The sequence below is a fragment of the Oncorhynchus nerka genome, linkage group LG10, assembly GCF_034236695.1.
Source record: "Oncorhynchus nerka isolate Pitt River linkage group LG10, Oner_Uvic_2.0, whole genome shotgun sequence".
In the NCBI taxonomy this organism is placed as follows: Eukaryota; Metazoa; Chordata; class Actinopteri; order Salmoniformes; family Salmonidae; genus Oncorhynchus; species Oncorhynchus nerka.
In genome coordinates, this window is record NC_088405.1 from 51,142,511 (window position 1) to 51,169,643 (window position 27,133).

General features: G+C 47.8%; 1 protein-coding gene across 1 annotated transcript in view; it reads right to left on the bottom strand.

The window, feature by feature from the left end:
- LOC115135509 (pecanex-like protein 3) overlaps nucleotides 1-26,852 on the bottom strand; it is a 29,580-nt gene extending 2,728 nt beyond the window's left edge. The window contains exons 1-33 of the mRNA XM_029670265.2: nucleotides 26,585-26,852; nucleotides 25,022-25,493; nucleotides 24,273-24,481; nucleotides 23,974-24,079; nucleotides 23,748-23,787; nucleotides 23,526-23,621; nucleotides 21,544-23,289; nucleotides 21,129-21,258; nucleotides 19,350-19,519; nucleotides 19,071-19,128; nucleotides 18,834-18,984; nucleotides 16,183-16,340; nucleotides 15,778-15,931; nucleotides 15,567-15,599; nucleotides 15,275-15,446; nucleotides 15,056-15,166; nucleotides 14,742-14,943; nucleotides 8,330-8,435; nucleotides 7,368-7,460; nucleotides 7,108-7,258; nucleotides 6,852-6,996; nucleotides 6,515-6,692; nucleotides 5,083-5,191; nucleotides 4,682-4,811; nucleotides 4,219-4,277; nucleotides 3,909-4,124; nucleotides 3,496-3,749; nucleotides 3,158-3,388; nucleotides 2,877-2,983; nucleotides 2,609-2,756; nucleotides 1,511-2,016; nucleotides 1,119-1,294; nucleotides 537-946 (exon numbers count right to left, since the gene is read on the bottom strand). Of these exons, the coding sequence (XP_029526125.2) occupies nucleotides 537-946; nucleotides 1,119-1,294; nucleotides 1,511-2,016; nucleotides 2,609-2,756; nucleotides 2,877-2,983; nucleotides 3,158-3,388; nucleotides 3,496-3,749; nucleotides 3,909-4,124; nucleotides 4,219-4,277; nucleotides 4,682-4,811; nucleotides 5,083-5,191; nucleotides 6,515-6,692; nucleotides 6,852-6,996; nucleotides 7,108-7,258; nucleotides 7,368-7,460; nucleotides 8,330-8,435; nucleotides 14,742-14,943; nucleotides 15,056-15,166; nucleotides 15,275-15,446; nucleotides 15,567-15,599; nucleotides 15,778-15,931; nucleotides 16,183-16,340; nucleotides 18,834-18,984; nucleotides 19,071-19,128; nucleotides 19,350-19,519; nucleotides 21,129-21,258; nucleotides 21,544-23,289; nucleotides 23,526-23,621; nucleotides 23,748-23,787; nucleotides 23,974-24,079; nucleotides 24,273-24,481; nucleotides 25,022-25,174 (6,708 nt within the window). The 5' untranslated portion in view covers nucleotides 25,175-25,493; nucleotides 26,585-26,852. The remainder of the gene's footprint in view (nucleotides 1-536; nucleotides 947-1,118; nucleotides 1,295-1,510; nucleotides 2,017-2,608; nucleotides 2,757-2,876; nucleotides 2,984-3,157; nucleotides 3,389-3,495; nucleotides 3,750-3,908; nucleotides 4,125-4,218; nucleotides 4,278-4,681; nucleotides 4,812-5,082; nucleotides 5,192-6,514; nucleotides 6,693-6,851; nucleotides 6,997-7,107; nucleotides 7,259-7,367; nucleotides 7,461-8,329; nucleotides 8,436-14,741; nucleotides 14,944-15,055; nucleotides 15,167-15,274; nucleotides 15,447-15,566; nucleotides 15,600-15,777; nucleotides 15,932-16,182; nucleotides 16,341-18,833; nucleotides 18,985-19,070; nucleotides 19,129-19,349; nucleotides 19,520-21,128; nucleotides 21,259-21,543; nucleotides 23,290-23,525; nucleotides 23,622-23,747; nucleotides 23,788-23,973; nucleotides 24,080-24,272; nucleotides 24,482-25,021; nucleotides 25,494-26,584) is intronic.
- Nucleotides 26,853-27,133: the final 281 nt, after the last annotated feature.

Genomic DNA, 27,133 nt, shown 5'->3' on the forward strand with positions numbered 1-27,133 from the left:
TAGAAATATTTTTTTTGAATTCTGATTAACCACATGAAAATGATTTTGAGATACAAAGACTATAATGTAAATAAAATGAAACTGTTCCACAAAAATGTGCATCTGCCACACAGATCAGTACAAAGGGTAAGATAAATTGGCACTCCAAATGCAAAAGGTTGCAGACCCCCTGGTGTAGCCTATTAGGAGCGTAGCAGCAGGAGTCTTAACAGTAGAATCTGCCAAAGCCAGCAGCAGCGGAAGGAAGAGGGTCGGGAACAGTTGATTTTTTTTTTTTTATTCTGGTAAGGTTGATCTCTGGCTCCCTCAAGTCAATAAATCACAGTGTGCTTAAAGCATCAGACAAGCTCAGTAGTCTACATATAGTTGATTTTATTAACACACATATGGTGTCTATATATATGGAAAAACACACATTTGAACATTTCAACCCATCGATGAGCTTTTTAGCTGGGAACGGCCCTAGTTCATAAAGACAGTCACGCTATGCTCTAGCTCCCACACACACACACACTACGTTGTTTTACTATCCTCACCTGTGTCCGTATGCATGGAGACCCTCCGCTGTCGCTCTCAGCGGAGGCTGGCCCGTTGAAGCCCTTCCTGCCAGACAGGCTCCACTTCCCGTATAGGCCCTCATAGTGCAGCCCGCTGCCCTGCCCCAGGCCATGTCCTGTCCGTCCGGACCCTCTGTGCACCCCCTCCTGGAAGCTGCCTGGGCAGAAGCGCTCTGGGCCGGGCAGGGAAGGCATGGCCACAGAGCTACTGAAGGACAGCTGGGAGCTGGACAGGTGCTGGCCCAGGAGGCCCTGGATGGACGAGGTCCGGTGGAGGGAGGTGACCAGCCCAGCGTCCATCCTGCCCTCTGACTGGCTGAGCAGGGCCAAGGGGAGGGGCTGAGGGTGGTGGGGCCAGGTGGGGGTGGGGCCCACAGGGTTGTCAGTTCCTACAGTGACAACGAGAGGCATTTCATACACATTACAGAACGCAATCATTACACAAACTGTTCCATGGCTGCGTTATCAGCATACTGACAGTATTGACATTTTTATAATAGCTAGCAGCAGTTAAACAGTGAACATCCGAGGCTGTAGTGAGTGGCGGGGTCCTGGGCTCACCCATGGGAGGGTGGATGGAGGTGAAGTGGGGCTGGGGCAGGGGCAGGCTGGAGGCCGGGGTGCTCTGGGTGGTGTGAGCCGCTGGGTTGTTGGAGATGGAGGTGGAGCCGCCGCCGCAGTCCGAGTCCTCGATGTTCCCTCCACTGTTGCAGCCAGCCCCACAACCCTTCTGTAACCTGCAGGGGGGAGACAGAGTTAAAGTCCAACCGTCTTATCGCACACGGTCAGTGGGCGTGTGCGAGAGAGAGCGGGAGAACATCTGTGTATGGCATGTGCGTGATAGTATGAGAACTTCGCAGGGATACCTGGCTGTGTGTGTGTGTGTGTGTGTGTGTGTGTGTATGTGTATCAGCCCTACCATGGCTACTGCAGGCTGTGTAATGTAAGTGTACCTGTCCCAGCTGCTGATGAGCCAGGTGTAGATGTTATGGGGGCTAACAGGCCCCCCCCAGACGGAGCGGAGCTGGGTGTGCCCCCCTGCGTAGGAGGTGGTGAGGGGCGACACGTAGATGGGGTAGCCGATGGGCTGGTCACATGACGAGTTGATCATGTTCCTCAGGGCCTGCTTGGCATTCTGTATGCTGCCGCGCTCCGGGTTCCGGTTCCGCAGGAACACCAGCTCCTGCTGCTGGCCTGCCCACAGCCCGCGCACACACTCCCTGTTCACCTTGATGACCCTGAAGCTGAGGAACCGCTTGTTGAGCATGATGATCTTGTACTCGTCACTGCCGTCGTCCATGACGTGGCGCAGGGCCAGCAGTGACGGCATGTTGGCCAGGATGGCGCTGCGCCACACCGGGTCGCCCTCGTGGCTGATCAGCATCTTTTCCTCGTTGGCAGTGATGGCGTCGTACAGAACCACCGGGTCCTCGTACTCGTCTGGGGACGTGAAGTGGTCCTGTTGGGGACGGGGGGTCGGAGAGGATACTTTTTTAGTGTGAGCGATGTCATCATTAGGCTTCTTAGTCTCAGCTCTGGTCACCACAGTGTTTCTAAAAGCTTGTAAATTCGCTCTGGCAATCTACTCCGAGTTCAGAGCACTCTGGTTTGAGTGTGCCCGAGCTCAGAAAGGTTGCGAAATTTACAAAACAACCTGGTGTCAGTAAACATTGCCTAAAAAAACCAGAATACAATTGTTGCCAGTAACACAGTTGCAGTCATTAACCCCTTGGGATAACAAAAACAGCCTAACCAGCTCTGCTAGGGTGAGTAAAAGGGTCAGAGTGAGGTGTTCTCTCATTTGTGTCTGGAAGTAGCTAGCAAGCAAGTTAGCCAACTTTAGCCATTTACCCCGAGTGTTTGACTGCTGTCGTGAGAGGGAAACGCTCTGAATTTACAAACGGACAACGCTTTTCAATTCTACGAACAGCCAAGAGCGCACGCTTGACACGCCAGAATGAATTTACGAACGCACCCTTTAGCGTGGGCGATGACATTACATTGACCACCATACGGTCTGTAATGAGTCACGCCCATATGATAGGTCTTACCTGGTGCAATTTGAGGGACATGCGCACCCCGGGGGCCACCACCCTGTTCAACAGGTCCATGTCAGCAAACACCCACTCGTCCCTGGGAGAGGTGATGCGGAAGTCCCCCTTGAAGAGGGCGTGGAGGCCATACAGGAAAGGCTCCAAGCTGACAGGCGGGGTACAAACGTACAGATAGTCACCGTCGGTTATACGCCATCACATTAGAGACATATCACACGCTCCCTGCAGTTAGCGAACAGACAGACCGTCCGGCCCTGGGACTTACCTGGCTGACATGCTGTGGGAGGCTGTGCCCAGAGCCCGCCTCCCCAGGATGCAGAGGCCAAAACACAGGGTGATCAGTGGAGAATCCCTCTCGCTGTCCTCCACTGGCTATAACACAAAGCGTTTCATTAAGCTAGTCGGCTGATAACACTAACGACATTGCTATGGAAAGTTCTGGTTTAAAAAAAAAAGATATATATATGTGTATATATATATATATATATTTTTTTTTTTTACGTGAATTGACAGCTACACAACAGTAACATGAGAAGGAACACTAACCGTTGGGCGTCTGCTGTTGCAGTACTGGATCCAGTCCAGGTAGACCATACAGAAGGCAGTGGGGGTGACGCCAGAGGCCCTGTGGTCGTAGTCCTCGTCTATGTTCAGGTTGAAGGTCGGGTCACTGTCCACGTAGGCCGGGCCCAGGCAGGGCCGCAGCGCCTCCTGGACCGTCTCATTGGCCAGCCACTCCTCCAGTTTAGGAGAGCGACTCACGTAGAAGATGATGCTCTACGAGAGAGGAAACACTGGTTACAGACCGGGCCATCAACTGTTCAAATGACATGTTATTGCATCTCATTTTACAGTTCACTGTGTGTTCAGGATGGATCACACACCTTGACGTAGTAGGTGATGAGGATCTTGCGCAGGTCGAACACCTGCAGCATGGAAGCGGCATTGTTGTCGCTGATGCTGTAGCCCTCCAGGACGTACTTGGTGGCGGCCACCTCCCAGGCCAGCCAGCGCTGGCCGAACGCCGCATTGAAGGAGAGCATGTGGGGCAGGTGGCCTGGCTCACAGCAGCAGCAGCCCTCGTCCTCCTCCACCCCTTCGGTGATGGCCTCCACCTCCCGCTGCTGGCAGTAGGTACCTGGGGGAGAGACACCAGGAGAGGGGAATGAGGGAAAATGGCAGAGAGAGAAAATATAGTATTTTGAACTTGTCCATCTCACCATTAAAACCTACTACCACATTGAACTCGGTTCCATAAAAGCCCATTCTAGCCCAAACCCTCTCCCCTCCTCCTCACCCCTGAACTCCAGCCCCCTCAGCTGGAAGGTGACCAGGCCGTTGCCGATCTCGATGACGTGCACCAGGGCGTTGAGGTAGTCGGAGGCCAGAATGAAGCAGTCTCCTGTGGTGTAGTTTCCCCAGCGTCCCAACAGCAGGTCCCCACACAGGCTGTGCTGCAGAGAGCGCGTCAGGTGCTCATAGAAGATGGAGTTCAGGTTGTTGTCGTCAGCACCTGGAAGAGAGGAGACCACAGGCATGAGAGCAGAGTCGTTTTAAAGAATGATGACTCGCGTTAGATGAGGGGAAGGAAGACTGCGGCAGCTGACCTGGGTTGCGGTCCAGCTGGGTGGCCAGTCGCGTGTTGGAGTGATCAACCCTCTTGGTGCTGGAAAGACAGATATTACGTTAACCAGGTGACACAGAGGCTCAAGAAACTGCTGTAAAAGTGTGGTGACTTGTGTAAAATGGTAACGCAGTCTGCTAGCTTTCACGGCATCGAGCAATAATCTCCTTAATCCGGTTTTAACATTGACCTCTGAACGGCAACAAGCAACTGCTAGAGGCATGGGGTGTAATCATTAGTCCAAAACATTTTTCAATGGAAACCGTTTACTCTATGCAGAAACTGTTTTGCCCACGAAAACAAGAGTTGCTATTGGACGCATTTAGGTAGGTCCATCCCTGTTTCGTTCCCGTTTGTTTCTGTTTGGTTCCTAGTGATTACACCCACCTGGACTGAACAATGCCCATCTCTACATCTCTCGGGCTCCTGGAAAGTAAAGAACTCACTTGTAGTCTCTCTCCCAGAACTTGACGGGCCTGGTGTAGGAGGTGACGAACACAGCACTGCCCAGGACAGGGTTAAGAGGGGTGGAGAAGAGAGCCGAGAACACGGCCTGGACAAACAGCATGGCTGAGTCTGAGAGTTAGGTTAAGGAGCTCTAACAGACAACACTAACACACAGGACATCCAATGCGCACAGCATTTAGTGTTGTTTAAACACTTTTTCTCACAGGCAAATGAGAAACATTGTAAATGAGGACTTGTTCTCAACTTGCCTACCTGGTTAAATAAAGGTGAAATAAAACATTTTTTTTAAAAACAGGGAGTGCAGAAAGAACTTTGTTTAACAAGGATGGAGTCTAACCAACAGTTTTCTGCTGATCACAGAGCCAGTGTACAGGGATACGGGGCACAGCGAAGGGCTGGGCGAAGGCGTGGAAGGCAGAGCCCCAGGTGATCTGCCAGGGAGCGATGTAGGTGAGGACAAAACGCAGCTTGTAGAGCAGGTCCCAGAGCTGTAATGAGAAACCATCCAATCTAATGTGAGCGATCAAACACCCGAGTCCAGTCATTTCTCAATGTAACGTTCTTGCGTAGCCAGAAATGACTTAAAGGGAAATTTCAAACATGTTCAACGTCATATGCATCAATCTCCAGCACCACCCTAACATCAACATACCGTATATGAAAATGGCACGTTTCTATGTTTTGCATTAAAAAAAAAGAGTAGAAGATATGTTTTTCAAATGACATCGGTGTGCATCATGTGATTTTAACCAAGTGTTAGTAGGCATTGCCTGTTCATTGGTTGATGTCGTCACTGGTAACACTATTCTTCCTCTATCTGTTTACACATAAAAAAACATAGAAACACTCCATTTTAACATACAGTGTGTGTCGATAGTGGGGTGGTGCTGATTATTATGACATGGGAAAATGATGACATTTGCCTTCAAGGGTCAGAGTATACAACTACGCTGAACAAAAATATCAACTGAACACGTAAAGTGTTTGTCCCAAGTGTTTGTTTCATGAGCTGAAATAAAAAAATATGACATTTTCCATATGCACGAAAAGCTTATTTCTCTCAAATGTTGTGCACAAATGTTTGTTTTATATCCATGTCAAGAAAATCCATGACAAGAAAATCCATCCACCTGACAGGTGTAGGATATCAAGAAGCTGATTAAACAGCATGATCATTACACAGGTGCACCTTGTGCTGGGGACAATAAAAGGCCACTTTAAAATGTGTAGTTTTGTCACAATGCCACAGATGTTTCAAGTTGAGGGAGTGTACAATTGACACACTGACTGCAGGAATGTCCACCAGAGCTGTTGCCAGAGAATTTTAGGTACATTTCTCTACCATATGCTGCCTCCGTTGTTTTAGAAAATATGGCAGTACGTCCAACCGGCCTCACAACCGCAGACCACGTGTAACCACGCCAGCCCAGGACCTCCACAACGGCTTCTTCACCTGTGGGATCATCTGAAGGGGGGGTGCTGAGGAGTATTTGTGTGTGTTATAAAGCCCTTTTGTGGGGAAAAACTGATTCTGATTGGGTGGGCCTGGCAGCCAAGTGTGTGGGCCTATGCCCTCCCAGGCCCACCCATAGCTGCAACCCTGCCCAGTGATGTGAAATCCATAGATTAGGGCCAAATGTATTTATTTTAATTGACTGATTTCCTTATATGGACTAACTCAGTAAAACATTTTTAAATGTCACATGTTGCATTTATATTTTTGTTCAGTATACATACAGCTAAGTATGTGTAGGTACTTTCATTTGGTTGAATTTGTGCAAAACCAAGTCCCAGGGAGGAATATTCTGTACCTTGCTGAAAAGGATGGACATAAAGAAGTAGTCGAGCAGGAAGGTCTCTGAGAAGTGTGGGTAGTCGAAGAGGAAGAAGAGGGCGGTGAAGGACAGCGTGACGTACTGCAGAGACGGGGCGCAGAAAGACGAGCGCAGCAGCTTCATCCCCGCCAGAGAGATGAAGAGAGCACGGCCGCTGGAGGAGGGGGAGAGAGAGAGGAGGGGGACATCAAAACACATTAATTCGGCAAATACAAAGCGTAGTCTCAATAACTCTCTGACTGGATGGATAGATGGAATGAGGGAGAGGAATGTGTGGTGAGGTTGGTAAAAGGGGATGGCTTGAGCTGCTTACTAGATGTCAAGCTCCTTGGGTTTCAAGCTGACGCGCTGCGCCTCTGTAGTGAGGGAGTTGAGCACTACAGCCGGATAGATAACGTACTTCTCCACACACTGCAGCCACGCATACAGCTTCTCGAACCACATCAACTGGGCGGCATCTGGGACGGACAGGGCATAGCAAAACAAATCAAGGACAAACCTCAGGCCTCGACACAATTCTTCAGGGTGTGTGAACGTGTGCGTTTAGGGGGCGACGGGTTGCTACTTACCGCGGACCTCGAACTGGCTGTACTCTCGAGAACGGAGCACGGGGTGGGCCAGGCAGAACCAGGGCAGCTGCTTGCGGAGCTGAGGCAGCAGGTAGTGTGTGAGGAAGCCCACCACCCCGGCCACCATGTACAGGATGTAACTTAGAGCAGGCTGGAGGGGAGGGAGACAAGGTTTCACTGGGGAGTGTCATAGAAAACCAGAAGGGTTTCCCTCTAGATATTGAAACGCCATCTACAGTCGACCAGGTGAGTTGACTGACCTGCAGAGCGATGAACACGGTGCTGGCACTGATGGCAAACGTGATGACAGCCATGAGGGGACACATGACCAGGTCCGAGTGAAAAATCTCTCTCTGTAAAAAAAAACAGACAGAGAGAGATGACGAGGGTTTTAAAACCTCAGACCACCAACCACATTCAAACATTTATGTTATATACACAGAGTGGATAAAACATTAGGAACATCTTCCTAATATTGAGTTGCAACCCTTTGGCCTCTCGGAACAGCCTCGATTCGTCGGCGCATTGGACTATACAAGGTGTCGAAAGCCTTCCACAGGGATGTTTCCCACAGTTGTGTCAAGTTGGCTGGGTGTCCTTTGGGTGGTGGATCATTCTTGATACACACGGGAAACTGTGGTGTGAAAAACCCAGCAGCGTTGCAGTTCGACACACTCGCATCTACTACCATACCCCGTTCAAAGGCACTTAAAATCTTTTGTCTTGCCCATTCACCCTCAATGGCACACATACACAATCCATGTCTCAAGGCTTAAAAATCCTTCTTTAACCTGTCAGCTCCCCTTCATCTACACTGATTGAAGTGGATTTAACAAGTGCCATCAATAAGTGATAATAGCGTTCACCTGGTCAGTTTGTGTCACTCACATAATGCTTGGTTTGAGTCCCAAATAGCACCCTATTCCCTACATAGTGCACCGGTAACCTCTTGTGTATAGCCTCGCTATTGTTATTTTACTGCTGCCCTTTAATTATTTGTTACTTTTATTTCTTAATTTTCTTTAGGTATTTTTCTTAAAACTGCGTTGTTGGTTAAGGGCTTGTCAGTAAGCATTTCACTGCAAGGTGTTGTATTCAGGCGCATGTGACAAATACAATTTGATAGGGCTCTGGTTAAAAAGTAGTGCACTATGGGCCTTGGTCAAAAGTAGTGCACTATACAGTGAATGACGTGCCATTTGGGACGCATCCTTGATCTTACCACAGAGTCGCGTAGTTTCCCGGGCAGGGGGTCTTTGATCTCCAGAGGAGGCTCCTCCGGGGTCCGGCTCTCCAGCTCGGGAAAGAACTTAGAGCGGACCAGAGACCTAGAGAGAAAATGAGTGACAGGGTAGAGTTGATCTTAGGACAGTAGCTAGGATCAGGGAATATTAGTGAGTTTCAAGGTACCAGTAGGTAGGTAGGTAGGTATATATAGGTAGGTATATATATATATATATATCATTGTCATCTATATCATAGATCATAGAAGCACAAGCATTTCGCTACACTCACATTAACATCTGCTAACCATGTGTATGTGACCAATAACATTTGATCTTATTCATCATAAATCAACACAGAGATACTAATGAGCTGTCCATTGACCAGACAGAGAGCAGTAAAAAGTAGTGTTGTCACGATACCAGAACGTTAACTTCGATACCGATAACAGGTTTAGTAACACGATGATAAAACGATACCACACCAAGAAAAAAACAAAAAAAAGCGGGGATGCACTGTGAGATGGTCAGTTCTGGTTACTTTTTTGAAAAGGAGATTCAACTCCAAAATGAACACAAATCAAATGAAACAACCATTCCCTGATGCATTCTGTTTGTCTTAAAATCAACTTGGGTAAAAACATAAGTAAAGCAGACCCCCTTGTTGTATGGGACACTTTTTTTTTTTTTAAATGTGCCTTTGGAGGACATGCAATTCAATACTCATATTTAAAACAAAAAGTAGTTAGGTCAACAGAGTTCTCTATAAAAAAATTTAAAAAAACAGATGTACGCGTGATTTTGTTCGCCCACACCAGAAGTGATCAGGACACGCAGGTTGAACTATCAAAACAATCTCTGAAACCAATTATATTAATTTGAGGACAGGTCAAAAAGTCTTAAACATTTAATGGCAATTTGGGTGGTTATTTTACCTGAAATGCACAAGGTCCTTTACCACGACAATTAATCCACAGATAAAACAGTAAACCGAATTAGTTTCTCGACATATCTCCTCCTTCCGCCAGGCTTCTTTTCTTCTTTGGACTTTATATGGCGGTTGGCAACCAACTTTACAGCATTACTAAAACCAACCGGAATGTGGACCTAAGTTCATTTTTCAATTCCCCACGTGGGTATATGCTCCTACCAACCAATGAGGAGATGGGAGAGGCCGGACTTGCAGCGTGTTGAGCGCCACAAATAGAACCAATTTCTATTTTAGCGCTTGGCTACACAGACACTTGCTTGAGGCGCGCGAGCAGTGTGGGTGCAATGATTGAATAACATGCATGTGTACATTTATTTGCAACGCTCGCACATGCTGTGGTCAGCATGTAAGGGGCCTAGCCCAAATCATGAAAAACAGCCCCAGACCATTATTCCTCATTTACATTTTACATTTAAGTCATTTAGCAGACGCTCTTATCCAGAGCGACTTACAAATTGGTGCATTCACCTTATGACCTCCAGTGGAACAGTAGTGCATCTAAATCTTTTCAGGGGGAGGGGGGGTGAGAGGGATTACTTTATCCTATCCTAGGTATTCCTTAAAGAGGTGGGGTTTCAGGTGTCTCCGGAAGGTGGTGATTGACTCCGCTGTCCTGGCGTCGTGAGGGAGTTTGTTCCACCATTGGGGGGCCAGAGCAGCGAACAGTTTTGACTGGGCTGAGCGGGAACTGTACTTCCTCAGTGGTAGGGAGGCGAGCAGGCCAGAGGTGGATGAACGCAGTGCCCTTGTTTGGGTGTAGGGCCTGATCAGAGCCTGGAGGTACTGAGGTGCCGTTCCCCTCACAGCTCCGTAGGCAAGCACCATGGTCTTGTAGCGGATGCGAGCTTCAACTGGAAGCCAGTGGAGGGAGCGGAGGAGCGGGGTGACGTGAGAGAACTTGGGAAGGTTGAACACCAGACGGGCTGCGGCGTTCTGGATGAGTTGTAGGGGTTTAATGGCACAGGCAGGGAGCCCAGCCAACAGCGAGTTGCAGTAATCCAGACGGGAGATGACAAGTGCCTGGATTAGGACCTGCGCCGCTTCCTGTGTGAGGCAGGGTCGTACTCTGCGGATGTTGTAGAGCATGAACCTACAGGAACGGGCCACCGCCTTGATGTTAGTTGAGAACGACAGGGTGTTGTCCAGGATCACGCCAAGGTTCTTAGCGCTCTGGGAGGAGGACACAATGGAGTTGTCAACCGTGATGGCGAGATCATGGAACGGGCAGTCCTTCCCGGGAGGAAGAGCAGCTCCGTCTTGCCGAGGTTCAGCTTGAGGTGGTGATCCGTCATCCACACGGATATGTCTGCCAGACATGCAGAGATGCGATTCGCCACCTGGTCATCAGAAGGGGGAAAGGAGAAGATTAATTGTGTGTCGTCTGCATAGCAATGATAGGAGAGACCATGTGAGGTTATGACAGAGCCAAGTGACTTGGTGTATAGCGAGAATAGGAGAGGGCCTAGAACAGAGCCCTGGGGGACACCAGTGGTGAGAGCACGTGGTGTGGAGACGGATTCTCGCCACGCCACCTGGTAGGAGCGACCTGTCAGGTAGGACGCAATCCAAGCGTGGGCCGCGCCGGAGATGCCCAACTCGGAGAGGGTGGAGAGGAGGATCTGATGGTTCACAGTATCGAAGGCAGCCGATAGGTCTAGAAGGATGAGAGCAGAGGAGAGAGAGTTAGCTTTAGCAGTGCGGAGCGCCTCCGTGATACAGAGAAGAGCAGTCTCAGTTGAATGACTAGTCTTGAAACCTGACTGATTTGGATCAAGAAGGTCATTCTGAGAGAGATAGCGGGAGAGCTGGCCAAGGACGGCACGTTCAAGAGTTTTGGAGAGAAAAGAAAGAAGGGATACTGGTCTGTAGTTGTTGACATCGGAGGGATCGAGTGTAGGTTTTTTCAGAAGGGGTGCAACTCTCGCTCTCTTGAAGACGGAAGGGACGTAGCCAGCGGTCAGGGATGAGTTGATGAGCGAGGTGAGGTAAGGGAGGAGGTCTCCGGAAATGGTCTGGAGAAGAGAGGAGGGGATAGGGTCAAGCGGGCAGGTTGTAGGGCGGCCGGCCGTCACAAGACGCGAGATTTCATCTGGAGAGAGAGGGGAGAAAGAGGTCAGAGCACAGGGTAGGGCAGTGTGAGCAGAACCAGCGGTGTCGTTTGACTTAGCAAACGAGGATCGGATGTCGTCGACCTTCTTTTCAAAATGGTTGACGAAGTCATCTGCAGAGAGGGAGGAGGGGGGAGGGGGAGGAGGATTCAGGAGGGAGGAGAAGGTTGCAAAGAGCTTCCTAGGGTTAGAGGCAGATGCTTGGAATTTAGAGTGGTAGAAAGTGGCTTTAGCAGCAGAGAGAGAAGAGGAAAATGTAGAGAGGAGGGAGTGAAAGGATGTCAGGTCCGCAGGGAGGCGAGTTTTCCTCCATTTCCGCTCGGCTGCCCGGAGCCCTGTTCTGTGAGCTCGCAATGAGTCGTCGAGCCACGGAGCGGGAGGGGAGGACCGAGCCGGCCTGGAGGATAGGGGACATAGAGAGTCAAAGGATGCAGAAAGGGAGGAGAGGAGGGTTGAGGAGGCAGAATCAGGAGATAGGTTGGAGAAGGTTTGAGCAGAGGGAAGAGATGATAGGATGGAAGAGGAGAGAGTAGCGGGGGAGAGAGAGCGAAGGTTGGGACGGCGCGATACCATCCGAGTAGGGGCAGTGTGGGAAGTGTTGGATGAGAGCGAGAGGGAAAAGGATACAAGGTAGTGGTCGGAGACTTGGAGGGGAGTTGCAACGAGGTTAGTGGAAGAACAGCATCTAGTAAAGATGAGGTCGAGCGTATTTCCTGCCTTGTGAGTAGGGGGGAAGGTGAGAGGGTGAGGTCAAAAGAGGAGAGGAGTGGAAAGAAGGAGGCAGAGAGGAATGAGTCAAAGGTAGGCGTGGGGAGGTTAAAGTCGCCCAGAACTGTGAGAGGTGAGCCGTCCTCAGGAAAGGAGCTTATCAAGGCATCAAGCTCATTGATGAACTCCTCGAGGGAACCTGGAGGGCGATAAATGATAAGGATGTTAAGCTTGAAAGGGCTGGTAACTGTGACAGCATGGAATTCAAAGGAGGCGATAGACAGATGGGTAAGGGGAGAAAGAGAGAATGACCACTTGGGAGAGATGAGGATCCCGGTGCCACCACCCCGCTGACCAGAAGCTCTCGGGGTGTGCGAGAACACGTGGGCAGACGAAGAGAGAGCAGTAGGAGTAGCAGTGTTGTCTGTGGTGATCCATGTTTCCGTCAGTGCCAAGAAGTCGAGGGACTGGAGGGAGACATAGGCGGAGATGAACTCTGCCTTGTTGGCCGCAGATCGGCAGTTCCAGAGGCTACCGGAGACCTGGAACTCCACGTGGGTCGTGCGCGCTGGGACCACCAGATTAGGTTTGCGGCCACGCGGTGTGGAGCGTTTGTATGGTCTGTGCAGAGAGGAGAGAACAGGGATAGACAGACACATAGTTGACAGGCTACACAAGAGGCTACGCTAATGCAAAGGAGATTGAATGACAAGTGGACTACACGTCACGAGTGTTCAGAGAGTTAAGCTTACGTAGCAAGAATCTTATTGACTAAAATGATTAAAATGATACAGTACTGCTGAAGTAGGCTAGCTGGCAGAGGCTGCGTTGTTGACTAAGTAGGCTAGTTGGCATTGGCTGGGTTGTTGACACTACACTAATCAAGTCGTTCCGTTGAGTGTAATAGTTTCTACTGTGCTGCTATTCGGGGCCAGCTGGCTAGCTAGCAGTGTTGATTACGTTACGGTGCTAAAAGAACGACAATAGCTGGCTGGCTAACCTAGGAAATCGCTCTAGACTACACAATTATATTTGATTATGTAGCTAGCTATGTAGCTAGCTACGATCAAACAAATCAAGCCGTTGTACTGTAATGAAATGAAATGAAAAATGTGATACTACCTGTGGAGCGAAGCGAAATGCGACCGGATTGTCCTCCTCCACCAAACTTTACAGATGCCACTATGCATTCGGGCAGGTAGCATTCTCCTGGCATCCGCCAAACCCAGATTCAGCCATCAGACTGCCAGACGGTGAAGCGTGAATCATCACTCCAGAGAACGCGTTTCCACCGCTCCAGAGTCCAATGGTAGAGAGCTTTACACCACTCCAACCGACACTTTGCATTGCGCATGATGATCTTAGGCTTGTGTGCGGCTACTCGGCCATGGAAACCCATTTTGCGAAGCTCTTGACGAACAATTATTATGCTGACGTTGCTTCCAGAGGCAGTTTGGAATTCGGTAGTGAGTGTTGCAACCGAGGACAGACGATTTTTACAAACTGCGCATTTCTAGCACTCGGCTGTGCAGTTTTGTGAGCTTGAGTGGTCTCCCACTTCGCGGCTGAGCCGTTGTTGCTCCTACACGTTTCCACTTCACAATAACAGCACAGTTGACCAGGGCAGCTCTAGCAGGGCAGAAATTTGACTCAACAGTCAAGTGGCGACTCCGGGATGCTGGCCTTCTAGGCCAAGTTCCTCTGTCTTGTGTCTGTTCTTTTGCCCATCTAAATCTTTTATTTTTATTGGCCAGTCTGAGATATGGCTTTTCTTTGCAACTCTGCCTAGAAGGCCAGCATCCAGGAGTCGCCTCTTCCTCTTCACTGTTGACGTTGAAACTAGTATTTTGCGAGTACTATTTCATGAAGCTGCCAGTTGAGGACTTGTGAGGCGTCTGTTTCTCAAATTAGACACTCTACTGTACTTGTCCTCTTGCTCAGTTGTGCACCGGGCCCTCCCACTCCTCTTTCTATTCTGGTTAGTGCCAGTTTGTGCTGTTCTATGAAGGGAGTAGTACACAGCGTTGTACGAGATCTTCAGTTTCAGAAGAAAGGTATTTGTTTCTGGCCATTTTGAGCCTGTAATCGAACCCACAAATGCTCCTGAACCTCAACTCGTCTAAAGAAGGACAGTTTTATTGCTTATTTAATCAGGACAACAGTTTTCAGCTGTGCTAACATAATTACAAAAGGGTTTTCTAATGATCACTGAGTCTTTTAAAATGATCAACTTGGATTATCTAACACAACGCGCCATTGGAACACAGGAGTGATGGTTGCCGATCATGGGCCTCTGTACGCCTATGTAGATATTCCATTAAAAAGCAGCCGTTTCCAGCTACAATAGTCATTTACAACATTAACAATGTCTGCACTGTATTTCTGAGCAATTTGATGTTATTTAAAAAATTGACAAAACATGTGCTTTTCTTTCAAAAACAAGGACATTTCTAAGTGACCCCAAACTTTTGAACGGCAGTGTATTCATTTTAAAAACAATATATATGAATACATAATTCTAATACCGGACAGTATGTTGTAGTTGCGAAAAAGTACAGAGGTTTCGGTATGCCATGCAACACTAAAGAGTAGAGGTATACTGACCACAGGATGACAGGGTCACTGCTTTGGCGGCTCAGGTGGTAGGAGAGGGCCAGGAGCAGACCACAGAACACTGAAAACAGCACTGGCACATGGGGATGTTCCCAGGGCGCATTGATAGCCCCGAGGCAGAATCCATAGAGCAACGAGGCCACCAACACACTGCGTAACAGGCTGTAAAGCGACGACAGGGGGCTGGTGGTGGCTGTGGAGAGAAACCACACACACAGGGTCAACAAGCATCACTCAACAAAAAAACAGAGAATTTACTTTGTGAATTACAGTGAATGGCATCTCACTGTTTGGACCTGTCTTACCTGTTCCCCCAAAAATGTGCATGTCGACCTGCTCCAGCAGACACATGAGGAAGGTATTGACCTGAGGTAGAAGCCCAAAAAGGAAAATGACGGGGAAACACAAGGCAAACACTGTGGGGGAAGAAAGAGACAGAGGGAGAAAGGCCTTGAGTTGGTTGGTCGCAACACGATACAAAAGACATAAAAGCACACAGCTAGAAGTTGCCAACACTGACTGACCTATGAGCACGTCCCTGGCACAGAGCAGGAAGTGAGCGGAGAAGAAGGTGACGCCGTAGAGTGAGAAGGGCTGCAGGTGGCCTGAGCGCCCCGTCAAGTCTAACACCCAGATGAGAGCACAGCACAGGCAGAAGTAGATGGGCCGACTGTACACGATGACCCAGTTATGGCCCTGACGGGTTAGACCAGACAGTCATCAGGGTGTGCCATCAAAAACAAGAATCAACGATAGATAGGTTACCAACTTGATAATGACCAAGACAGATGGTTGTGAATGACATCATCCACTTACATGCATTGGGGAGGCTGCATCTGGTTGAACACTCTGAGGAAGGAGAGAGTCATTTCAAGCGTGAACATTAGTTTACTTCAAGTTAACACTGGTCTATTGCGGTTCCACAAACGTGTCGGCAGTTGAATTTTTTTTTTTACTGGATAACTGTTTTAATCAAAAGGGAATATAGGAATTGAATAGAACTTTATTGAATCCTTATGACTTGTACCTTCAGTAGTGAGTACTGACAGCTGGCGATGACCAGGCAGAACTGGAAGACCCAGATGTCCCTGAAGAAGCCCTCCAGGAGCAGCAGGAACCCCAGGAAGGCCACCATGCTGGCCAGCACCACCGCAAACACATTCTCTCCTACACCACGGTTCCTACAGGACAGACACAATGGAGGATAGGAGGTCATTTACTATCCAGGGTTGCAAAATTCCAGTAATGTTACAAAAATGCTCAGGTTTCCCAGAAAATGTTATATTTTTGGGGAAAAGCAGTAACCCTAACACTGTCACTCCACAGTATAGAAAATAACCTCTTAAGGAAACCGTGGCTTCCTCCTCAGTACAAATGACAAACATTGGATCATATTACCACTGCGATAAACTAGCTCGCTGCTGTGTCTCACCTGTCCAGTAGCGCCAGCAGGGCCAGGCGGTCGTAGCGTACCCTCAGCCACTTCCCTGGCAGCACCCAGAAACGGTAGTACTGTTTGGGCTTGGCCTTCTCCTCGATCATCAGCGTGTTCTCGTGGGACTCATGCAGGGACTCGTGGTCCAGGTCAAACTGGAGACAGAGAGGGGGATTCAAGTCAAACATCATGCGTATTAAAAAAATGAATAAATAAAGCCACATTTACAGGAATATGCAAGAAAATGTCCAGGGGTTAATTTGTCTGAAACACATGACTTTGATTTGATTGATTAGGATCCCCATTAGCCGGCGCCAGTAGCAACAGCAAGTCTTACTGGGGTTGGACATAATGGAAAAAAACACTAGACAAAATACTTTACAATTTACATACATTTAAAAACATTAACATGTAGTGTGTGTGTGCATCGATCAGATACACATACATGTCAGTACAAACACACAACAAGTAGGTCGCACAGGGGAGAAGCGTTCTGCCGTGAGGTGTTGCTTTATTTATATATAAAAAAAGGTTTTCTGTTCACATGCACTATATAAGATGGCAGGGAGTTCTATGCACTCATGGCTCTGTATAATACGCTGCGTTTTCTTAAATTTGTTCTGGACCTGGGGACTGTGAAATGTTGGTGTGTGTGTGTGTGTCAGTGCTGTGTAGAAGTTGACTCGACAAACTATTTGGAATTTCCAACCCATTGTTTCTTATAAAAACGAAAAGTGACGCAGTCAATCTTTCCTCAACTCTTAGCCAAGAGAGACTGGCATGCATAGTATTTATATCAGCCCTCTGATCACAATGAAGAGCAAGACGTCCCGCTCTGTTCTGGGCCACCTACAGCTTAACTAGAACTTTCTTTGCAGCACTTGACAACATGACTGGACAATAATCAAGCTAAGATAAAACTAGAGCCTGCAGGACTTGCTTTGTGGAGTGTGGTGTCAAAAAAGCAGAGCATCTCTTTATTACGGACAGACCTCTCCCCATCTTTACAACCATTGGATCTATGTTTTGACCACGACAGTTTACAATCTAAGGTAACACCAAGTAATTTTGTCTCAACTTGTTCAACAGCCACACCATTCATGACCAGATTCAGCTGAGGTCTAGAACTTAGGGAAAGATTTGTACCAAATACAATGCTCTTAGTTTTAAAGATGTTCAGGACCAGTTTATGACTAGCCACCCATTCCAAAACAGACTTTAAGGGTTTCAGTGAATTCATTAGCTGTGGTTGCTGATGCGTGAATGGTTGAATCATCAGCATACATGGACACACATGCTTTGTTTAATGCCAGATGCAGAACATTGCAGGACATTGGTTTCCATTGGCTTCCATTAAAGAAAGCCCTTCTATTAGATAGATTGCTCTGAATCCACGATATGTCAGAGGTTGAAAAGCCATAACACATCCATTGTCAACAACAGGTTATGGTCAATAAAATCAAAGGCTGCACTGAAATCTAAGAGTACAGCTCCCACTATCTAATTATCAATTTCTTTCAGCCAATCATCAGTCATTTGTGTCAGTGGAGTACATGTTGAGTGCCCTTCTCGATAAGCATGATGAAAGTCTGTTGTTATTTTGTTTATACAGAGAAGTAGCATTGTATTTGGTCAAACACATTTTTTCCCAAAGGTTTACTAAGAACTGGCAGCAAGCTGATTGGTCTGCTGTTAGAACCAGTAAAGGCAGCTTTACCACTCTTGGGTAGCGGAATGACTTTGGCTTCCCTCCAGGCCTGAGGACAAAGACTTTCCTCTAGGCTCAGATTAAAGATATGACAGACAGGAGTGGCTATAGAGTCAGCTACTATCCTCAGTAGCTTTCCATCCAAGTTGTCAATGCCAGGAGGTTTGTCATTATTGATCGATAATCATTTTCCCACCTCTCCCACACTAACTTTACAAAATTCAAACTTGAAATGCTTCTTTCATTATTATTTTATATATACATGAGTATGATGGCTCACTGTTTGTTGTTGGCATTTCCTGCCTAAGTTTGCCCACTTTGCCAATGACGTAATAATTCAAATAACTGGCAACATCAAATGGTTGTGTGATGAATCAGCCATCTGATTCGATGAAAGATGGAGTTTAATTTGTCTTACTGCCCATCATTTCATTTAAAGTACTCCAAAGTTGTTTTCCATCATTGATCTTGGCTTCATAATACAGTTTAATCTTCTTTTTGTTGAGTTAAGTCACATGTCAATTTACAGTAAGTCAGCCAGTCAGATGTGCAGACAGACTTATTAGCCACTCCTGTTGCCCCATCTCTTTCAGCCATACAGTTTTTCAATTCCTCATCATTCCATGGAGCCTTAACAGTTCTAACAGTCAGTTTGTTAACAGGTGCATGTTTATCAATAATTGGAAGAAGCAATGTCATAAATTCATCAACTGTGGTGTCTGGATGCTCCTCATTAATCACATCAGACCAACAAATATCCACATAAGAGTCACAGCAAAATCTTTTGTATGATCTCTTATATACTACTTTAGGCCCAGCTGTTGGAACTTTGGCTTTCCTGGATATAGCCACTATATTGTGATCACTGTATCCAATGGGTACGGACACAGCTTCAGAACAAAGCTGTTGAAATAGGAATTCGAATGGCGTTTCCCCTCACCTCTGGCATCTCTGACATCTCCAGGGGCACCCTGCGTACCTGCATGCCCTGCAGAACCACGGGCCTGGGCTGGAGCATGGTGAGCACCGGGGCCCCCTCCTGGACATCAGTGGAAGTGAAGCTGGAGGATTGGGACTGTCGTTCCCGCTCCCTGAGATGAGAAGAGGGAAAGGGGTCAGACATATCAAAATCAGTTTCGGGCAAAGAGCCTAAAGCGCATCAGAGAGAGACACGTACGCCACTGGGTCCTCATAACCGCCTCCAGCAGGTCCAAACGTGTACGATCTCTTCACACCTGGAAAAACACCAGCACAGCAACAATAATGAATGGAGACTACACCTACAGAATCATTTGCATTGCAAATTTAAATACATGAATGTCTCAGTAAAGCCTATGAACAATGGGGCTTATTTCTTGCTCTCTTCGGGATAGGTTAATTTAAGAGAGGGCACCCCGCCCCACCCTCCAAGGTTCTAAAGCGAGCCTCAGCCTAGCATCACCAAACACACACTCACCACCCTCGTCATAAAAGTAGTGCACAGCCCCCTCTGTGGTGTCGTCAAAGGTAGAGGCCTCGTGGACCCCCCCGCGGGGCAGCAGTAGTGAGGTGGCGAACTGTAAGGCAGAGGGCAGGGTCCGGGTCCGCGAGTGTGAGGAGGTACGGGCACGCTGGAGGTCCTGGAGACTACAGGAAGACAGGAGCTGGGCTTTACAGAGCACGTACATACGGAGGTGACCGGCATAAGAGATGCAGTCGAAGTCGGAAGTTTACATTCACTTAGGTTGGCGTCATTAAAACTCGTTTTTCAACCACTCCACAAATTTCTTGTTAACAAACTATAGTTCTGGCAAGTTGGTTAAGACATCTACTTTGCGCATGACAAGTAATTTTTCCAACAATTGTTTACAGACAGAAAATTCACTGTATCACAATTCCAGCGGGTCAGAAGTTTACATACACTAAATTGATGAAAATTATGTCATGGCTTGAGAAGCTTCTGACAGGCAAATTGACATCATTTGAGTCAATTGGAGGTGTACACGTGGATGTATTTCAAGGCCTACCTTCAAACGCAGTGCCTCTATGCTTGACATCATAGGAATTTCAAACAAAATCAGCCAACACTTCAGGAAAAAAATTGTAGACCTCCACAAGTCTGGTTAGTAGTACGCAAGTATAAACATCATGGCACCACGTAGCCGTCATACCGCTCAGGAAGGAGACGCTTTCTGTCTCCTAGGGATGAATGTGCTTTGGTGCAAAAAGTGCAAATCAATCCCAGAACAGCAAAGGACCTATATCCACAGTAAAACGAGTCCTATATCGACGTAACCTGGAAGGCCGCTCAGCAAGGAAGTAGCCACTGCTCCAAAACCACCCTAAAAAAGCCAGACTACAGTAAACAACTGCACATGGGGACAAAGACAGTACTTTTTGGAGAAATGTCCTCTGGTCTGATGAAACAAAAATAGAACTGTTTGGCCATAATGACCATCGTTATGTTTGGAGGAAAAAAGGGGATGCTTGCAAGCCGAAGAACACCATCCCAACCGTGAAGCACAGTGGTGGCAGTATCATGTTGTGGGGGTGCTTTGCTGCAGGAGGGACTGGTGCACTTCACAAAATTGATGGCATCATGAGGAAGGAAAATTATGTGGATATATTGAAGCAACATCTCAAGACATCAGTCAGGAAGTTAAAGCTTGGTCGCAAATGGGTCTCCCAAATGGACAATGACCCCAGGCATACTTCCAAAGTTGTAGCAAAATGGCTTAAGGACAACAAAGTCAAGGTATTGGAGTGGCCATCACAAAGCCCTGGCCTCAATCCTATAGAAAATATGTGGACAAAACTGAAAAAGCATGTGTGAGCAAGGAGGCCTACAAACCTGACTCAGTTACACCAGCTCTGTCAGGAGGAATGGGCCAAAATTCACCCAACTTATTGCGGGAAGATTGTGGAAGGCTACCTGAAATGTTTGACCCAAGTTAAAAAACTGAAAGGCAATACTACCAAATACTAATTGAGTGTATGTAAACTTCTGACCCACTGGGAATGTGATGAAAGAAATAAAAGCTGAAATAAATCATTCTCTCTACTATTATTCTAACATTTTACATTCTTAAAATAAAGTGGTGATCCTAACTGACCGAAGACAGGGAATTTTTACTAGGATTAAATGTCAGGAATTGTGAAAAACTGAGTTTAAATGTAGTTGGCTAAGGTGTATGTAAACTTCCGACTTCAACTGTATAGCAAGCACACTGGTGTGGAAGTGTTTGACTGGACCAACCTGGGTGGGGAGCCCATGGTAGAGGGGGGTGGTGTGGGGTTGCTCCCCGCGTTGTGTCGCCTGCGGATGGCCTGGGTCCTCTTCACACTGCTCATCGAGTCCCGCTTGCCCCCCTCCTCTGGGGCCAGAGCTGGGGCAGCATATATTCACATTAGTACAAGGACGTTCATTTCAGATTGAATTCTAGAAATACCTGACCCTGATTAATGAAGTAAATATAGCAAACAATCCAAATTTCAATGAAACAGTTACACATTTCAGAGCTTTCCAACTTGAATGGGACTGTTTAAAAGTAAGGTTTGCTGATCTAGAATCAGTTTTGACTTTTTTTATTATAATGAAATGGACATCCTGATCCTAGATGAGCACACGTTATGAATAAAGGCCCAAAGTTAGAGAGAATAGTATGTCTCACCTCCCCCCACAGCTCCCTCCTCCACCAGTTCCCCGGCCCTCCAGCCCGTCTGGTTGCCAGCCCAGGAGCCTCCCAGAGAGTCCAGGCGATGGTGGTGAGTTCCAGGGAAGCCGTCTGTGTGGCAGGTCCGGGCCTCCAGGTCTGACTTGGAGACGGTGAGGGGTCGTGGAGCGGGGGTGGAGGAGGTCAGCATGGTGGAGGGCAGGGCCACAGTGTTAGTGTGGCCCCCACCGGCCCCGTCCATACTGAGCACCCTGGCGTGAGTTTTAGCACTAGCCGTGCTAGCTGACCTCTGAGCCCTTTGGGAGTGGGATGGCCCAGCTGTCTCAGACAACTCTCCTTCCCTGGGGTTGGGCAGCTGGGTGGAGGAGGGGGGCGGGTTCGTAATGCCAGCGTTAGCGAGGTCAGGGGAGTAGCAGGAGGTAGAGGAGCTCGAGTCGTCATCGTCGTCGTCGTCAGAGCTGTAGCGTCTCTGGGAGCCCAGACTTGAGCCGGCGCTCATGTCACTGCCGTCGTCCTCGTCACTGGAGTCCTCAAACAGGCTCTCGCTGTAGGCCTTAGCTCCCAGCCGGCTGCGCACTGGGATGTAGTCTCTGTGCTGCCCGTGGTGCCGCCTGTAGGAACCGCAGTCAAAGCTGCTGCTTCCCGCTCCACCTCGCTTACGAGGGGCTTTCCTGCGGCCAGGCCGGTGGCCCACACTACTGCCACCGGTCCGCAGCAGCTTCAAGTCTTTGGGGCGCACCACCTGCTGGGCCTGCAGAGAGGACTGCTCAGAGTGCAGGAATGGGGTGGAGGAGACGGGCAACGCAGGCTCGGAACACACTAGACCCAGGGCCAGCCCTGACGGCACCGAGCTGGCCTGCCTCGGAGGGGGGAGGGGGGGAACCCTCCTGTCCAAATCACAGGACTCGGAGTGCCCACTACTGGAGGGAGAGGAGTCCTGGAGGGAGGGGGGCTGTACAATATCTGAGTGGACAGGTGGCAAATCTTCCCCTTCCACTAGTGTCCTATCAAGCTCCTGGCCCAGAGAGCACGCTTTGGCAGGGGAGCGCAGCAGTTCACTGTCCGACAGGTCGTCAGTATCACTTCCCCCCTGCAGCACTGGCTCCTCTGCTGGCTCTAGGGTACTGATGCCCAGGGCTGGGGCAGAGGTCGGTGTCCCTGCGTCTATGTTCCGTGGCAGGCTGAGTGAAGGGCTCTCCAGCTGGGTGGAGTCAGTCTTCTCACTGCGGTAGCTGCTGACGGTGCTGAGGGTCTCGCGGTCCGTGGCCGCCCCACCCCCACTGAAGCAGCTGTCTGTGGAGCCAGCAGCCAAGGCCACCCCACTGCGGCTGCCTGGGTGCTCTGTTCCTGGGGCGAAGGCCACAGGGTCAAGGCCCAGCCCCAACAGGTTCTCACTCAGCTCCTCACTCAGACTGCTCTTTATGAGAGGGCTGATGGGAGTGTCCCCCAGGCTCCCTGACTCAGCAGAGGGGCCCAGGGGGGAGTAGGCTCCCATCACAATCACATCCTCGTCAGGACTCTGCTGGGACAGCTGCTCCAGCATCCCCTCAATCTCTTCCAACTGGCCCTTCTCTCCTCCGTCTTCCTGACTGGAAGGGGAGGGGGGGATGGAGATGCACTCCCCAGGTTGTAAGCTACCAAATCCCCCTGACATCCCTGCTCCCACTCCCCTCAGACCAGGGAACTCTCCTCCTAGAGCAGCAGCCAAGCAGGACTGAACCATGTTGGCAACGTTGGCAACATCTGAAAGAAGTGAAAATCCAAAATAAGTACACACGACAAAGCAAAGATCAACATAGCTAACGTGTTTTGCGTTGGATTAAAAAAATAGTGTAATTAGTGTTTTCTTAAGAGTGTCCATTTGTAAATTCACACCAACATGAGCTTAGAAACATAACATTGAAATGTGTATTGTAACATCAACAAATGCACATGGACAAAAGATTCTAAGTCTATTTCCAGTGTAACGCTATGCTTACGGATCGGGTCCTGGGAGCTGTGGCGGAGGATCTCCCGCTGTGCTGACGTGACAATCAAGTTGTTGCTGCCTTGCTCTCGCATCAGATCCTTGATATCTGAGAAGAGAAGAAGCAGTCCCTAAATTACACTGTTGCCCATGTTGGGTTAAAAAAAAAACACAGCCAGATCTACTTTACCAACCACAACACTGCGGTTAGAGTGGAGTTAGATTAATGCTATACCCTTGGAGCCTCCACTGTCATCAAGCTGAGGCAAAAACTCCTGAGGAAACAAAAACATTTGTTGGATTAAGAATGAATATCACAGGAATATAGATCATTTGTATGGGATTAAACAACCCAATCATTTCATGTTCCTGTGCAGTGTGCATGAAGTGTGCAGTTTGTTGCGTGGAACTATGTTAAAAGAGTATGTATGTGTGCGGTGTAAATGCAAGGCAGTCCTCACCGACACCTGGTTGAGTCCAAACAGAGAGTGCTGGGAGCTGCAGCGAACTGGAGGTGTTGAGTTGACCTTCCTGAACACAGTCATCTCCACACCAACATTGCTGTCCCTGAGAGGGGAATATAGCAACATGAGAAAACATAACACTAAAATCTGCCCACAATCATGTGAAATAACAGCCCTCAAGGCATCAACACAAATGAGCCTCTTCACTCAGATGTACATAGAATGACATCTTGTTTTGACATGATTTAACAAAAAAAAAAAGGATTCCATTAGGATTTGGAAATCTCCGCCAGTACCCATGCTGATTCCCGTCGTGGCCTCCGGACCCATCATCCCCCTCTTCTAGCCGTGGGGCGTCGGTTATGAGCGAGGCCTGCCTCTTATCCACTATCTCCCCCAGGTCGAACATGGCATGGAGGCGAAAGTTCACTGCCTTTATGACAGTGAAGAAGGCTGCCACCACAGCACAGTACACACCTGCCACAACCAGGCTGGGGGGGAGAGACTGGACGGAAGGACAAGAGAGGGGAGGGGAGAAGAAAGATTGAGTCCAGAGCTGGGAATAAAAGTAGGCTAGCCCATGATGAGGGTAGTGAAACCATGCCTTGTTCTCAATACCAGTAAAATAACAAATGGTTCACCTAGATAGGCAGGCACATGGACAAATTGGGCATCACATTAAAGACAAGGAAGGACCACTCTTCAAAGATGACAGCTTGAAAGGACATAACATGTCTGGTTTACAGGTAACAAGCTTCACTAGAGCAAATATTAACACGTTTGACCACAAAAGCTTAAATATGAAAGTAAGAGAAGGAATGCTGTTTTGAATTGGGAGGGGAAATGGTAGTCTGTTCCACTTTATTACCAACATCATCCTTTTCGCCTGTCCTATGATAAAAACTAGTTTGACCTGAATAGTGGCTGATACTGCACGAATAAATGTGTATGTAAAAAGTGCCTGACAAACATGACCAGTCAAAATTAAATTTTCCACCCTTTTTATCTACCAAAACCATAAATTGTCCCCTCCATGAATACTCACCATGTAAAGCAGGAAAGGGAAGGCCAGGAGAAAGATCCAGAGGTACAGGTGGAAGCAGTTGGAGAATGTGCTCTGATGGGGGTCCACATACCAGCCTCCTGTGAGCGAAGCCCACACCCCCTGCCGCAGTATCTGAAGAGCTTGGGAACCCATTGTCCCCCTCAGAGCAGCCAACCCAGGGTTCCAAGGTTTCCTCTAAGGCTGGAGCTCCAGACGATCCAGTTGTAGCCACCCGTTCACGTATCTACAATGGCACTTCCATTGAGGATGAAAAGTTAATGAGTCAGTTGAAGACAGTCCTCTTCACTTTCTGGTGTATAGTCCTTAGTGTATCTCAAGGGAGGCTGTTCATGTTCTTGCTCCAGACTGGGCTGCTTTGCTGTGCAGTTCTTGCAAAAAAGTAATCCTTGCTTTATCTGGAGAATTACTTTTTGGCACACTGGTGGTGACCCACTGACTAAATAACATTCATCTGGAAGAAAAATCACAACTGCTTTGGTTGGTTTCTTCACACATTTCCAGCATTTTGAGTCACACGTCAATAAATTAAGAGTAGGTCCTGATAACATCCTTCAGAGGAAGACGCTGTGCACCGCTCTAATGTCACAGGCAATCATAATAATGCTCCTACTCAGAGATGGAGCCGTAACTAGGTTGGGATCATTTATTTAGATATGTACTTGGGAGTCCTCAACCTCACGAGACCGGAAGCTTTATGAATCCTGAGAAATTATCAGAATAACCATCTGCAATGATACTCCATAGATATATATGTATACTACTACCCTAAAGTATCTGAATCAGCCAATGCAGAAAGCTAGCTAGCTACCCATTCGGGAGCTTAGTTAATAACCCAACTAACTAGGAATTATATTTTTCATCACCCCTTGGTAGCAATAACGTTAGCGTCAAGGCCAACACTACTCCCACTAGCCTGTTACCTACTGACTGATAGACACAATATCACGTATTTTACTGTTATCTAAGTTAGCTGGCTAGGTAATGCTAGCTAGCAGCTGCCTACATATTATTTTAGCTATCAACAATTTCCCCCAGACGTTATTTGCCAACCAATGCACTCCACCAACAAACATAGCAAACTACCTAGCTGATTTGTCAACTGAAAACACTTAACATTAGATACATGCTAACGTTAGCTATAACCAAATAGTTAGCAGTTAGCTATACGCCAACCATTGTGCTTCCAAAACAAGACATCAACATGTCATTTCGAGATAATACTTATAAACAAATGCATTATGTGTCGGATTAAACAGAATGGCCAACATAGAGATTTGGCAGCAAATACATCATGGACGCTCGATTAGCATGCTAGTTAGGCCACATCAAAATAAAACAGCCCACGCTAAATTAGCTATCCGAATTGAGACGGAGTGTTTGGCTAGATAGAAAACTTGGTAACCTCTCGTGATAACTATATAGTATTCAATTGTTTATCGACGGCTCCCTTATGTAAATCAACGCTGCTCAGCTGTGCCTCTTCTCTTCCGTGTAAAGCAGTAACGTCGTTAGCTAGCTAAAGAATCTCGGATTTTTCCTTACCACTGCAGGTTGTTAGCTAGTACATTTGGCTAGTTTACCACAGTTGGCTATCATTGTTTTCAGGTGATGGTGGCATTTCTTCTTTGGAAAGACACTGTGGATATCTACTTTTTGTTTCAGAAAAACTGTCAGTTTGTACAGATTTGCGTCATTGCCCTTATCATGTGTTCGCTAGCTGGATAGCTAGCGTTAAAAAGCTCCTATTCGTTAGCTCGCTAGCTGCTACAATCATATTCACACGGGAAGCAAAAACCCACACAGGAAGAGAATGACATTCCACAGTGTCATTTTGGTCGTGTTGCATTAGTCATTCTTCTAATATGTAGCTAGCTATAGTTCCACAACAACTTTTACAATTGGTGAACAGAAAGCAAAGCCTCAAAATTTAATTTAAAAAGACAGCAAAGAAACTGATTGCTATGAAATCAGTACCGCATGATAATCCAAGATTGTTTGCCAGATGCTGATAACATGATCATGTCGCTCTGCATCTTTATAAACGCGCTTCCAAACAGTTTCCACACATTTCTTTTTACAGTTTTTGTTAAT